Below are 12,755 nucleotides of genomic sequence, written 5' to 3' on the forward strand. Positions count from 1 at the left end.
TCACTATTTTCAGCAAGAATTACACGGGTGTTAGAACATGTGTCGCAATTATGTGCATTATTTGATTGGCCTGTCACATGCATCTCAAAGAGAGAGGAACGATTTTCTTTCACGCTCCTGCAAAAGCAAGATAGTAAATAAATGGAGTATTGACTACTGTAGTTTAGCCTATCCCAACGGCTCTATAGCTCAGTTGGTTAGAGCGTCTGCCTAGTAAGCAGAAGGTCGAGGGTTCGACTCCCCCTGGAGCCTTTTCTTTTACAATGCTTTAAAGTTGCATATATCACTTCCTTGTGCCATGTCCAGCAACCGACTGTCCAATAGCGTGGCCTTTTGCTATCATTTTCATGATGAGAGGTTCCCTTTCTTTTTCACATTTAACATTTGCTGTCACTATTTTCAGCAAGAATTACACCGGTGTTAGAACATGTGTCGCAATTATGTGCATTATTTGATTGGCCTGTGCAGCAATCGACTGTCAATAGCGTGGCCTTTTGCTATCCCTTAAATGATGAGAGATTCCCTTTCTTTTTCACATTTAACATTTGCTGTCACTATTTTCAGCAAGAATTACACGGGTGTTAGAACATGTGTCGCAATTATGTGCATTATTTGATTGGCCTGTCACATGCATCTCAAAGAGAGAGGAACGATTTTCTTTCACGCTCCTGCAAAAGCAAGATAGTAAATAAATGGAGTATTGACTACTGTAGTTTAGCCTATCCCAACGGCTCTATAGCTCAGTTGGTTAGAGCGTCTGCCTAGTAAGCAGAAGGTCGAGGGTTCGACTCCCCCTGGAGCCTTTTCTTTTACAATGCTTTACAGTTGCATATATCACTTCCTTGTGCCATGTCAAGCAACCGACTGTCCAATAGCGTGGCCTTTTGCTATCCTTTTCATGATGAGAGATTCCCTTTCTTTTTCACATTTAACATTTGCTGTTACTCTTTCCAGCAGAATTACACTGGTGTTAGAACATGTGTTGCAATTATGTGCATTATTTGATTGGCCTGTCACATGCATCTCAAAGAGAGAGGAACGATTTTCTTTCACGCTCCTGCAAAAGCCAGTTGGTAAATAAATGGAGTATAGACTACTGTAGTTTGGCCTATCCCAACGGCTCTATAGCTCAGTTGGTTAGAGCGTCTGCCTAGTAAGCAGAAGGTCGAGGGTTCGACTCCCCCTGGAGCCTTTTCTTTTACAATGCTTTACTGTTGCATATATCACTTCCTTGTGCCACGTCCAGCAACCGACTGTCCAATAGCGTGGCCTTTTGCTATCCTTTTCATGATGAGAGATTCCCTTTCTTTTTCACATTTAACATTTGCTGTCACTCTTTCCAGCAAGAATTACACCGGTGTTAGAACATGTGTCGCAATTGTGTGCATTATTTGATTGGCCTGTCAATAGCGTGGCCTTTTCCTATCCCTTAAATGATGAGAGATTCCCTTTCTTTTTCACATTTAACATTTGCTGTCACTCTTTTCAGCAGAATTACACCGGTGTTAGAACATGTGTCTCAATTATGTGCATTATTTGATTGGCCTGTCACATGCATCTCAAAGAGAGAGGAACGATTTTCTTTCACGCTCCTGCAAAAGCCAGTTGGTAAATAAATGGAGTATAGACTACTGTAGGTTGGCCTATCCCAACGGCTCTATAGCTCAGTTGGTTAGAGCGTCTGCCTAGTAAGCAGAAGGTCGAGGGTTCGACTCCCCCTGGAGCCTTTTCTTTTACAATGCTTTACAGTTGCATATATCACTTCCTTGTGCCATGTCAAGCAAATGACTGTCCAATAGCTTGGCCTTTTGCTATCCTTTTCATGATGAGAGATTCCCTTTCTTTTTCACATTTAACATTTGCTGTCACTCTTTCCAGCAGAATTACACTGGTGTTAGAACATGTGTCTCAATTATGTGCATTATTTGATTGGCCTGTCACATGCATCTCAAAGAGAGAGGAACGATTTTCTTTCACGCTCCTGCAAAAGCCAGTTGGTAAATAAATGGAGTATAGACTACTGTAGTTTGGCCTATCCCAACGGCTCTATAGCTCAGTTGGTTAGAGCGTCTGCCTAGTAAGCAGAAGGTCGAGGGTTCGACTCCCCCTGGAGCCTTTTCTTTTACAATGCTTTACAGTTGCATATATCACTTCCTTGTGTCACGTCCAGCAACCGACTGTCCAATAGCGTGGCCTTTTGCTATCCTTTTCATGATGAGAGGTTCCCTTTCTTTTTCACATTTAACATTTGCTGTCACTCTTTTCAGCAGAATTACACCGGTGTTAGAACATGTGTCGCAATTATGTGCATTATTTGATTGGCCTGTCACATGCATCTCAAAGAGAGAGGAACGATTTTCTTTCACGCTCCTGCAAAAGCCAGTTGGTAAATAAATGGAGTATAGACTACTGTAGTTTGGCCTATCCCAACGGCTCTATAGCTCAGTTGGTTAGAGCGTCTGCCTAGTAAGCAGAAGGTCGAGGGTTCGACTCCCCCTGGAGCCTTTTCTTTTACAATGCTTTACTGTTGCATATATCACTTCCTTGTGCCACGTCCAGCAACCGACTGTCCAATAGCGTGGCCTTTTGCTATCCTTTTCATGATGAGAGATTCCCTTTCTTTTTCACATTTAACATTTGCTGTCACTCTTTCCAGCAAGAATTACACCGGTGTTAGAACATGTGTCGCAATTGTGTGCATTATTTGATTGGCCTGTCAATAGCATGGCCTTTTGCTATCCTTTTCATGATGAGAGATTCCCTTTCTTTTTCACATTTAACATTTGCTGTCACTCTTTCCAGCAGAATTACACTGGTATTAGAACATGTGTCTCAATTATGTGCATTATTTGATTGGCCTGTCACATGCATCTCAAAGAGAGAGGAACGATTTTCTTTCACGCTCCTGCAAAAGCCAGTTGGTAAATAAATGGAGTATAGACTACTGTAGTTTGGCCTATCCCAACGGCTCTATAGCTCAGTTGGTTAGAGCGTCTGCCTAGTAAGCAGAAGGTCGAGGGTTCGACTCCCCCTGGAGCCTTTTCTTTTACAATGCTTTACAGTTGCACATATCACTTCCTTGTGTCACGTCCAGCAACCGACTGTCCAATAGCGTGGCCTTTTGCTATCCTTTTCATGATGAGAGGTTCCCTTTATTTTTCACATTTAACATTTGCTGTCACTCTTTTCAGCAGAATTACACCGGTGTTAGAACATGTGTCTCAATTATGTGCATTATTTGATTGGCCTGTCACATGCATCTCAAAGAGAGAGGAACGATTTTCTTTCACGCTCCTGCAAAAGCCAGTTGGTAAATAAATGGAGTATAGACTACTGTAGGTTGGCCTATCCCAACGGCTCTATAGCTCAGTTGGTTAGAGCGTCTGCCTAGTAAGCAGAAGGTCGAGGGTTCGACTCCCCCTGGAGCCTTGTCTTTTACAATGCTTTACAGTTGCATATATCACTTCCTTGTGCCACGTCAAGCAACTGACTGTACAATAACGCGGCCTTTTGCTATCCTTTTCATGATGAGAGATTCCCTTTCTTTTTCACATTTAACATTTACTGTCACTATTTCCAGCAAGAATTACACGGGTGTTAGAACATGTGTCGCAATTATGTGCATTATTTGATTGGCCTGTCACATGCATCTCAAAGAGAGAGGAACGATTTTCTTTCACGCTCCTGCAAAAGCAAGATAGTAAATAAATGGAGTATTGACTACTGTAGCTTGGCCTATCCCAACGGCTCTATAGCTCAGTTGGTTAGAGCGTCTGCCTAGTAAGCAGAAGGTCGAGGGTTCGACTCCCTGGAGCCTTTTCTTTTACAATGGTTTAAAGTTGCATATATCACTTCCTTGTGCCATGTCCAGCAACCGACTGTCCAATAGCGTGGCCTTTTGCTATGCTTTTCATGATGAGAGATTCCCTTTTTTTTCACATTTAACATTTGCTGTCACTATTTTCAGCAGGAATTACATCGGTGTTAGAACATGTGTCGCAATTATGTGCATTATTTGATTGGCCTGTCCAGCAACCGACTGTCAATAGCGTGGCCTTTTGCTATCCCTTAAATGATGAGAGATTCCCTTTCTTTTTCACATTTAACATTTGCTGTCACTATTTTCAGCAAGAATTACACGGGTGTTAGAACATGTGTCGCAATTATGTGCATTATTTGATTGGCCTGTCACATGCATCTCAAAGAGAGAGGAACGATTTTCTTTCTCGCTCCTGCAAAAGCAAGATAGTAAATAAATGGAGTATTGACTACTGTAGTTGGGCCTATCCGAACGGCTCTATAGCTCAGTTGGTTAGAGCGTCTGCCTAGTAAGCAGAAGGTCGAGGGTTCGACTCCCCCTGGAGCCTTGTCTTTTACAATGCTTTACAGTTGCATATATCACTTCCTTGTGCCACGTCAAGCAACTGACTGTACAATAACGCGGCCTTTTGCTATCCTTTTCATGATGAGAGATTCCCTTTCTTTTTCACATTTAACATTTACTGTCACTATTTCCAGCAGAATTACACTGGTGTTAGAACATGTGTTGCAATTGTGTGCATTATTTGATTGGCCTGTCACATGCATCTTAAAGAGAGAGGAACGATTTTCTTTCACGCTCCTACAAAAGCCAGTTGGTAAATAAATGGAGTATTGACTACTGTAGCTTGGCCTATCCCAACGGCTCTATAGCTCAGTTGGTTAGAGCGTCTGCCTAGTAAGCAGAAGGTCGAGGGTTCGACTCCCTGGAGCCTTTTCTTTTACAATGGTTTAAAGTTGCATATATCACTTCCTTGTGCCATGTCCAGCAACCGACTGTCCAATAGCGTGGCCTTTTGCTATGCTTTTCATGATGAGAGATTCCCTTTTTTTTCACATTTAACATTTGCTGTCACTATTTTCAGCAGGAATTACATCGGTGTTAGAACATGTGTCGCAATTATGTGCATTATTTGATTGGCCTGTCCAGCAACCGACTGTCAATAGCGTGGCCTTTTGCTATCCCTTAAATGATGAGAGATTCCCTTTCTTTTTCACATTTAACATTTGCTGTCACTATTTTCAGCAAGAATTACACGGGTGTTAGAACATGTGTCGCAATTATGTGCATTATTTGATTGGCCTGTCACATGCATCTCAAAGAGAGAGGAACGATTTTCTTTCACGCTCCTGCAAAAGCAAGATAGTAAATAAATGGAGTATTGACTACTGTAGTTGGGCCTATCCGAACGGCTCTATAGCTCAGTTGGTTAGAGCGTCTGCCTAGTAAGCAGAAGGTCGAGGGTTCGACTCCCCCTGGAGCCTTTTCTTTTACAATGCTTTACAGTTGCATATATCACTTCTTTGTGCCATGACCAGCAACTGACTGTCCAATAGCTTGGCCTTTTGCTATCCTTTTCATGATGAGAGATTCCCTTTCTTTTTCACGTTTAACATTTGCTGTCACTATTTCCAGCAAGAATTACACCGGTGTTAGAACATGTGTCTCAATTATGTGCATTATTTGATTGGCCTGTCACATGCATCTCAAAGAGAGAGGAACGATTTTCTTTCACGCTCCTGCAAAAGCCAGTTGGTAAATAAATGGAGTATAGACTACTGTAGTTTGGCCTATCCCAACGGCTCTATAGCTCAGTTGGTTAGAGCGTCTGCCTAGTAAGCAGAAGGTCGAGGGTTCGACTCCCCCTGGAGCCTTTTCTTTTACAATGCTTTAAAGTTGCATATATCACTTCCTTGTGCCATGTCCAGCAACCGACTGTCCAATAGCGTGGCCTTTTGCTATCCTTTTCATGATGAGAGGTTCCCTTTCTTTTTCACATTTAACATTTGCTGTCACTATTTTCAGCAAGAATTACACCGGTGTTAGAACATGTGTCGCAATTATGTGCATTATTTGATTGGCCTGTCCAGCAATCGACTGTCAATAGCGTGGCCTTTTGCTATCCCTTAAATGATGAGAGATTCCCTTTCTTTTTCACATTTAACATTTGCTGTCACTATTTTCAGCAAGAATTACACGGGTGTTAGAACATGTGTCGCAATTATGTGCATTATTTGATTGGCCTGTCACATGCATCTCAAAGAGAGAGGAACGATTTTCTTTCACGCTCCTGCAAAAGCAAGATAGTAAATAAATGGAGTATTGACTACTGTAGTTTAGCCTATCCCAACGGCTCTATAGCTCAGTTGGTTAGAGCGTCTGCCTAGTAAGCAGAAGGTCGAGGGTTCGACTCCCCCTGGAGCCTTTTCTTTTACAATGCTTTAAAGTTGCATATATCACTTCCTTGTGCCATGTCCAGCAACCGACTGTCCAATAGCGTGGCCTTTTGCTATCCTTTTCATGATGAGAGGTTCCCTTTCTTTTTCACATTTAACATTTGCTGTCACTATTTTCAGCAAGAATTACACCGGTGTTAGAACATGTGTCGCAATTATGTGCATTATTTGATTGGCCTGTCCAGCAATCGACTGTCAATAGCGTGGCCTTTTGCTATCCCTTAAATGATGAGAGATTCCCTTTCTTTTTCACATTTAACATTTGCTGTCACTATTTTCAGCAAGAATTACACGGGTGTTAGAACATGTGTCGCAATTATGTGCATTATTTGATTGGCCTGTCACATGCATCTCAAAGAGAGAGGAACGATTTTCTTTCACGCTCCTGCAAAAGCAAGATAGTAAATAAATGGAGTATTGACTACTATAGTTTAGCCTATCCCAACGGCTCTATAGCTCAGTTGGTTAGAGCGTCTGCCTAGTAAGCAGAAGGTCGAGGGTTCGACTCCCCCTGGAGCCTTTTCTTTTACAATGCTTTACAGTTGCATATATCACTTCCTTGTGCCATGTCAAGCAACCGACTGTCCAATAGCGTGGCCTTTTGCTATCCTTTTCATGATGAGAGATTCCCTTTCTTTTTCACATTTAACATTTGCTGTTACTCTTTCCAGCAGAATTACACTGGTGTTAGAACATGTGTTGCAATTATGTGCATTATTTGATTGGCCTGTCACATGCATCTCAAAGAGAGAGGAACGATTTTCTTTCACGCTCCTGCAAAAGCCAGTTGGTAAATAAATGGAGTATAGACTACTGTAGTTTGGCCTATCCCAACGGCTCTATAGCTCAGTTGGTTAGAGCGTCTGCCTAGTAAGCAGAAGGTCGAGGGTTCGACTCCCCCTGGAGCCTTTTCTTTTACAATGCTTTACTGTTGCATATATCACTTCCTTGTGCCACGTCCAGCAACCGACTGTCCAATAGCGTGGCCTTTTGCTATCCTTTTCATGATGAGAGATTCCCTTTCTTTTTCACATTTAACATTTGCTGTCACTCTTTCCAGCAAGAATTACACCGGTGTTAGAACATGTGTCGCAATTGTGTGCATTATTTGATTGGCCTGTCAATAGCGTGGCCTTTTCCTATCCCTTAAATGATGAGAGATTCCCTTTCTTTTTCACGTTTAACATTTGCTGTCACTATTTCCAGCAAGAATTACACCGGTGTTAGAACATGTGTCTCAATTGTGTGCATTATTTGATTGGCCTGTCACATGCATCTCAAAGAGAGAGGAACGATTTTCTTTCACGCTCCTGCAAAAGCCAGTTGGTAAATAAATGGAGTATAGACTACTGTAGTTTGGCCTATCCCAACGGCTCTATAGCTCAGTTGGTTAGAGCGTCTGCCTAGTAAGCAGAAGGTCGAGGGTTCGACTCCCCCTGGAGCCTTTTCTTTTACAATGCTTTACAGTTGCATATATCACTTCCTTGTGCCACGTCCAGCAACCGACTGTCCAATAGCGTGGCCTTTTGCTATCCTTTTCATGATGAGAGGTTCCCTTTCTTTTTCACATTTAACATTTGCTGTCACTCTTTCCAGCAAGAATTACACGGGTGTTAGAACATGTGTCTCAATTGTGTGCATTATTTGATTGGCCTGTCCAGCAACCGACTGTCAATAGCGTGGCCTTTTGCTATCCTTTAAATGATGAGAGATTCCCTTTCTTTTTCACATTTAACATTTGCTGTCACTATTTCGAGCAAGAATTACACGGGTGTTAGAACATGTGTCTCAATTATGTGCATTATTTGATTGGCCTGTCACATGCATCTCAAAGAGAGAGGAACGATTTTCTTTCTCGCTCCTGCAAAAGCCAGTTGGTAAATAAATGGAGTATAGACTACTGTAAGTTGACCTATCCCAACGGCTCTATAGCTCAGTTGGTTAGAGCGTCTGCCTAGTAAGCAGAAGGTCGAGGGTTCGACTCCCCCTGGAGCCTTGTCTTTTACAATGGTTTACAGTTGCATATATCACTTCCTTGTGCCATGTCAAGCAACTGACTGTCCAATAGCTTGGCCTTTTGCTATCCTTTTCATGATGAGAGATTCCCTTTCTTTTTCACATTTAACATTTGCTGTCACTCTTTCCAGCAAGAATTACACCGGTGTTAGAACATGTGTTGCAATTATGTGCATTATTTGATTGGCCTGTCACATGCATCTCAAAGAGAGAGGAACGCTTTTCTTTCACGCTCCTGCAAAAGCCAGTTGGTAAATAAATAGAGTATAGACTATTGTAGTTTGGCCTATCCCAACGGCTCTATAGCTCAGTTGGTTAGAGCGTCTGCCTAGTAAGCAGAAGGTCGAGGGTTCGACTTCCCCTGGAGCCTTTTCTTTTACAATGCTTTACAGTTGCATATATCACTTCCTTGTGCCATGTCCAGCAACCGACTCTCCAATAGCGTGGCCTTTTGCTATCCTTTTCGTGATGAGAAAATTCCCTTTCCTTTTCACATTTAACATTTTCTGTCACTATTTCCAGCAGAATTACACCGGTGTTAGAACATGTGTCGCAATTGGGTCACATGCATCTCAAACAGAGATGAACGATTTTCTTTCATGCTCCTGCTAAAGCCAGATAGTAAATAAATGGAGTATAGACTACTGTAGTTTAGCCTATCCCAACGGCTCTATAGCTCAGTTGGTCAGAGCGTCTGCCTAGTAAGCAGAAGGTCGAGGGTTCGACTCCCCCTGGAGCCTTTTCTTTAACAATGGTTTACAGTTGGATATATCACTTCTTTGTGCCACGTCCAGCAACTCAAAGAGGGAGGGGTGGCGTTCGGGTAGCCTAGTGGTTAACGCGTTCGCTTGTCACGCCGAAGACCTGGGTTCGATTCCCGACATGGGTACAATGTGTGAAGCCCATTTCTGGTGTCCCCCGCCGTGATATTGCTGGAATATTGCTTAAAGCAGCGTAAAACCATACTCACTCACTCACTCAAAGAGAGAGGAACGATTTTCTTTCACGCGCCTGCAAAAGCCAGTTGGTAAATAAATGGAGTATAGACTACTGAGTTTAGCCTATCCCAACGGCTCTATAACTCAGTTGGTTAGAGCGTCTGCCTAGTAAGCAGAAGGTCGAGGGTTCGACTCCCCCTGGAGCCTTTTCTTTAAGAGCCTTTCTTTAACAATGGTTTACAGTTGGATATATCACTTTCCTGTGCCACGTCCAGCAACTGACTTTCCAATAACGTGGCCTTTTGCTATCCTTTTCATCCTGAGAAATTACCTTTCTTTTTCACATTTAACATTTGCTGTCACTATTTCCAGCAGAATTACACCGGTGTTAGAACATATATCGCAATTGGGTGCATTATTTGATTGGCCTGTCACAAACATGAATATGCCAAAATGTCAATTTACAAATCAATAGCGTGTGTGTTCACCTGGACAAGGCGTCGCACAATGTCCTGTGGGATATCTGTCCATATCTGCTGGAGCATGTTTCGAAGTTCCTGGAGTGTCGTTGGAACACGTGGTTGGCGTCGAAGGCGCCTATCCATCTCATCCCACATGTGCTCGATTGGTGAGAGATCAGGGGTGCGAGCCGGCCAGGAGATGACATTCACGTTGTTTTCTTGAAGAGAATGCTGAACAAGTCGAACAATATGAGTCCGGTCGTTGTCATGTTGAAAGGGAATGCCTGGGCAATGACGACGCAAAAACGGTAGAACAACAGGGCCTATGATCTCGTCGCGGTAGTGCTGTCCATTGAGATTTCCCTCTTCCAATATCAAACGGGTCCTCTGTCTTGCTGTAATCCCACCCCATACCATAACGCTGTCACCCCCGAACCGATCTTCTTCCATGACACAATGATTGACGTAACGTTGACCTCGACGTGGGTACACTCGAATCCGTCCATTGCTGTGGCTGAGGTGAAAACGAGACTCGTCAGTGAATAGAACTTGTCCCCCCTGCATGGCCGCCCAACGTACACGCTGTCTGCACCACTGTAGACGTGCTTGACGGTGGTTTCCTGTCAAAATGGGACGTCTGGCGGGTCTTCTGGCGACAATCCCTGCACATCTGAGGCGACGACATACGGTTTGTGAAGATATTCGTCGAAGGCCAGGGATGCTTCTTGCAGTCACTGTTGCTGGCTGGAATCGATTTCATAGGTGTGTTGTTCGAATCCAGTTGTCTTGTCGATTATTGGTTACGCGTGGCCTGCCACTCTGAGGATGGTCTCTGACTGCATTCGTCTGTTACCAACATTGCCATAAATACCAAATGGTTTCTGTGGACGTTAAATTGTCTTGAAACATCACGTTGACTCGATCAAGCTTCAAGCATACCAATGGCTCGCAGACGCTCATTTTCGGACAGGCATGGCATTTTGTAATATTGAATAATTGCGTAATGTTGTTGTTTTTCTGAGTGGTTGTTGTCAGCACGATGCTAAGCAATGCATATGGAATCCCGTTAACGCACATCCCGTTTAATACCCATTCTTTGATAGTGAAATGCATGGGGCTTGCATAAAAGTCATCTTTTTCATGGAATGCATGCTTTTCTGTAGCAGTTGCGTTTTTGTGACTTGATTCCATACATGTACTACAATATTGAAAACCAAACTTTATTTGTTTGAAAAATGCACTAAAATATGTGTGTCACAGGAACATTTGTTGTTGAGTATATGTACAAAAGTGGGCACTATTACGATACAACAGATTAAATTGGGGTTAATCTAATATACTTCTGAAATATACGACATATTCACAGAATATAATTCCAGATTGTATGTTTACTGAGCCCCTAGTGCGAGCATATCGTTCTCTTCCAGAAGTTCCCAGGAAAAGTACATTAGCACTAGCTCTGTATGAAACACTTCATCGAATACGGAAATAGTTCGTGAATTATGGACTTCATTTTTATTATCCACGTATTATACATATATACTACTCAAAAGAAGTTAAGGAACCCACAATTCTTACATGTGACTATCGAGTTAATCTGTCATGGCATGAGAGATTAGCTGTAGCCATTTGAAAGAATCGGATGTTCCTTAACCTTTTTTGAGTAGTATATAATGATCATACTCTTTCTCGGAAGAATAGCGTACATTTTAAAACGTTTTTTTTAACATGTACTGAAGTCTGAAGTTTTTCATGTCACAAGAGAAGTGCCAAGTCAGGACTGAGAAATAGCAAATACCATGTGAACTGACTGAACATTATATATTTGCAAGTAAGACTCATTAACACACACACATACTAATCATTTAGGTGATAGAACTTAAATATTGTAATTATAATAGTAAATGAACATCATATCAGAGTCTATGATTTCAAACAACATTCTTTAGTGGCTAATTAAATGCTGATGAAAACAATACTTCAAATACATTTGACATATAACAGTATAACAATCGCTTGATGGTAATTGAATTTATGATATGAATAGTACCCTAGGCAATATATGTATCAGCTATTTACAATTGTTGAGTCCACAACAAACGTTCGAAAGATTTCTTTGCTTTGGGGTCTTCTATTTTCTGCGATACTTTACTGCTTTATATAGCTTCTGCTGTTGGTTTAACGGATTGCCGTAAACTCATCATTTAGCCCTCTTTCTATGAGGGCAGTCTTATTATCCCTATGAAATACTGTTGACTCATGTTCAACCTGCTCAGCTGCAACAACTCCTGTAGCAACCGCGGAAGCAGGTTTTTCAACACCAGCTTTGATCGACAGCTTTCGTATTAATATGGAAAGGATTTTTTTTACTTTTATTTGCAGCATCAAACTTCTTCGTAAACTGGTCAGCTATGACATTGATCATTGATATATCAATATGGAAAGGGTTTTGTCGCTTTATTATTATTTTGATAATTTAACACTATAGTGTAGACCTGAATTTAGGCATGCTTTTCTGAACACATTGTTGCACAAATGTTTGTGAAAACCGTTCATTTCCTGCTCAAAGAGTCGCCTTTCACCACATCAGCTGACTGGATGTGTACCTCTTTTCACCATCCACTTTGCATGCATCGAACTCCTTCTTGAATTTGGCTGCTATCTCTTTGGTTGTAAACGTGATAGCCAGTTGTTCCACCTTGCCCTCCTCTTCTGAGAAGTCCTTGGCATACCAAACCCACGACTTCCCATCACCTGAGGCCATAGGCTTGAGTTCCAGCTCAGGGGTGATGACCTGGTTGCAGCAGACTTTGTAGATCTGTTCTCGCCTCATCAGCAATCGGTAGCGGTGAGAGAATTTGTGTTCCAGGATCTTCATTGTGCCAAGACCTCTCTCCTTACACTCACCCCCACTGAACCTGAGAATATAAAGAAACATTAAGTGTATGATAGCTTCATACCATACCATACCATAGCTTCTTGAATTGTGTGAACATTCATGAATGATCTTGAGAATGACTTGATCTGCAGCATAAGCCGTACATCTGACCCATGCAGCGACAGA

At 42.2% G+C, this 12,755-nt stretch overlaps 1 protein-coding gene and 21 non-coding genes across 22 annotated transcripts in view; 21 read left to right on the plus strand and 1 right to left on the minus strand.

The window, feature by feature from the left end:
* Positions 1–178: 178 nt before the first annotated feature.
* On the plus strand, positions 179–252 carry Trnat-agu (transfer RNA threonine (anticodon AGU)). Its single transcript has one exon. It is a non-coding gene; the product is annotated as a tRNA-Thr (tRNA).
* Positions 253–729: 477 nt separating this feature from the next.
* Trnat-agu (transfer RNA threonine (anticodon AGU)) lies at positions 730–803 on the plus strand. Its single transcript has one exon. It is a non-coding gene; the product is annotated as a tRNA-Thr (tRNA).
* A 315-nt stretch (positions 804–1,118) lies between these two features.
* Trnat-agu (transfer RNA threonine (anticodon AGU)) lies at positions 1,119–1,192 on the plus strand. Its single transcript has one exon. It is a non-coding gene; the product is annotated as a tRNA-Thr (tRNA).
* A 461-nt stretch (positions 1,193–1,653) lies between these two features.
* On the plus strand, positions 1,654–1,727 carry Trnat-agu (transfer RNA threonine (anticodon AGU)). The gene has a single exon. It is a non-coding gene; the product is annotated as a tRNA-Thr (tRNA).
* A 315-nt stretch (positions 1,728–2,042) lies between these two features.
* Positions 2,043–2,116, plus strand: Trnat-agu (transfer RNA threonine (anticodon AGU)). The gene has a single exon. It is a non-coding gene; the product is annotated as a tRNA-Thr (tRNA).
* Positions 2,117–2,431: 315 nt separating this feature from the next.
* Trnat-agu (transfer RNA threonine (anticodon AGU)) lies at positions 2,432–2,505 on the plus strand. Its single transcript has one exon. It is a non-coding gene; the product is annotated as a tRNA-Thr (tRNA).
* A 461-nt stretch (positions 2,506–2,966) lies between these two features.
* On the plus strand, positions 2,967–3,040 carry Trnat-agu (transfer RNA threonine (anticodon AGU)). The gene has a single exon. It is a non-coding gene; the product is annotated as a tRNA-Thr (tRNA).
* A 315-nt stretch (positions 3,041–3,355) lies between these two features.
* Positions 3,356–3,429, plus strand: Trnat-agu (transfer RNA threonine (anticodon AGU)). Its single transcript has one exon. It is a non-coding gene; the product is annotated as a tRNA-Thr (tRNA).
* Positions 3,430–3,745: 316 nt separating this feature from the next.
* Trnat-agu (transfer RNA threonine (anticodon AGU)) lies at positions 3,746–3,817 on the plus strand. The gene has a single exon. It is a non-coding gene; the product is annotated as a tRNA-Thr (tRNA).
* Positions 3,818–4,293: 476 nt separating this feature from the next.
* Positions 4,294–4,367, plus strand: Trnat-agu (transfer RNA threonine (anticodon AGU)). Its single transcript has one exon. It is a non-coding gene; the product is annotated as a tRNA-Thr (tRNA).
* Positions 4,368–4,682: 315 nt separating this feature from the next.
* Positions 4,683–4,754, plus strand: Trnat-agu (transfer RNA threonine (anticodon AGU)). Its single transcript has one exon. It is a non-coding gene; the product is annotated as a tRNA-Thr (tRNA).
* A 476-nt stretch (positions 4,755–5,230) lies between these two features.
* On the plus strand, positions 5,231–5,304 carry Trnat-agu (transfer RNA threonine (anticodon AGU)). The gene has a single exon. It is a non-coding gene; the product is annotated as a tRNA-Thr (tRNA).
* A 316-nt stretch (positions 5,305–5,620) lies between these two features.
* On the plus strand, positions 5,621–5,694 carry Trnat-agu (transfer RNA threonine (anticodon AGU)). Its single transcript has one exon. It is a non-coding gene; the product is annotated as a tRNA-Thr (tRNA).
* Positions 5,695–6,171: 477 nt separating this feature from the next.
* Trnat-agu (transfer RNA threonine (anticodon AGU)) lies at positions 6,172–6,245 on the plus strand. Its single transcript has one exon. It is a non-coding gene; the product is annotated as a tRNA-Thr (tRNA).
* A 477-nt stretch (positions 6,246–6,722) lies between these two features.
* Positions 6,723–6,796, plus strand: Trnat-agu (transfer RNA threonine (anticodon AGU)). The gene has a single exon. It is a non-coding gene; the product is annotated as a tRNA-Thr (tRNA).
* A 315-nt stretch (positions 6,797–7,111) lies between these two features.
* Positions 7,112–7,185, plus strand: Trnat-agu (transfer RNA threonine (anticodon AGU)). The gene has a single exon. It is a non-coding gene; the product is annotated as a tRNA-Thr (tRNA).
* A 462-nt stretch (positions 7,186–7,647) lies between these two features.
* On the plus strand, positions 7,648–7,721 carry Trnat-agu (transfer RNA threonine (anticodon AGU)). The gene has a single exon. It is a non-coding gene; the product is annotated as a tRNA-Thr (tRNA).
* Positions 7,722–8,198: 477 nt separating this feature from the next.
* Trnat-agu (transfer RNA threonine (anticodon AGU)) lies at positions 8,199–8,272 on the plus strand. Its single transcript has one exon. It is a non-coding gene; the product is annotated as a tRNA-Thr (tRNA).
* Positions 8,273–8,588: 316 nt separating this feature from the next.
* On the plus strand, positions 8,589–8,662 carry Trnat-agu (transfer RNA threonine (anticodon AGU)). The gene has a single exon. It is a non-coding gene; the product is annotated as a tRNA-Thr (tRNA).
* A 296-nt stretch (positions 8,663–8,958) lies between these two features.
* Positions 8,959–9,032, plus strand: Trnat-agu (transfer RNA threonine (anticodon AGU)). Its single transcript has one exon. It is a non-coding gene; the product is annotated as a tRNA-Thr (tRNA).
* Positions 9,033–9,363: 331 nt separating this feature from the next.
* Trnat-agu (transfer RNA threonine (anticodon AGU)) lies at positions 9,364–9,437 on the plus strand. The gene has a single exon. It is a non-coding gene; the product is annotated as a tRNA-Thr (tRNA).
* A 1,510-nt stretch (positions 9,438–10,947) lies between these two features.
* Positions 10,948–12,755, minus strand: part of LOC139448771 (E3 SUMO-protein ligase RanBP2-like) — a 61,390-nt gene continuing 59,582 nt past the window's right edge. The window contains exon 16 of the mRNA XM_071230307.1: positions 10,948–12,609. Coding sequence (XP_071086408.1) covers positions 12,270–12,609 — 340 coding nt within the window. The 3' untranslated portion in view covers positions 10,948–12,269. The remainder of the gene's footprint in view (positions 12,610–12,755) is intronic.

Source organism: Haliotis cracherodii, unplaced genomic scaffold (genome assembly GCF_022045235.1).
Source record: "Haliotis cracherodii isolate W230 unplaced genomic scaffold, xgHalCrac1.p SCAF_7, whole genome shotgun sequence".
Taxonomy (NCBI): Eukaryota; Metazoa; Mollusca; class Gastropoda; order Lepetellida; family Haliotidae; genus Haliotis; species Haliotis cracherodii.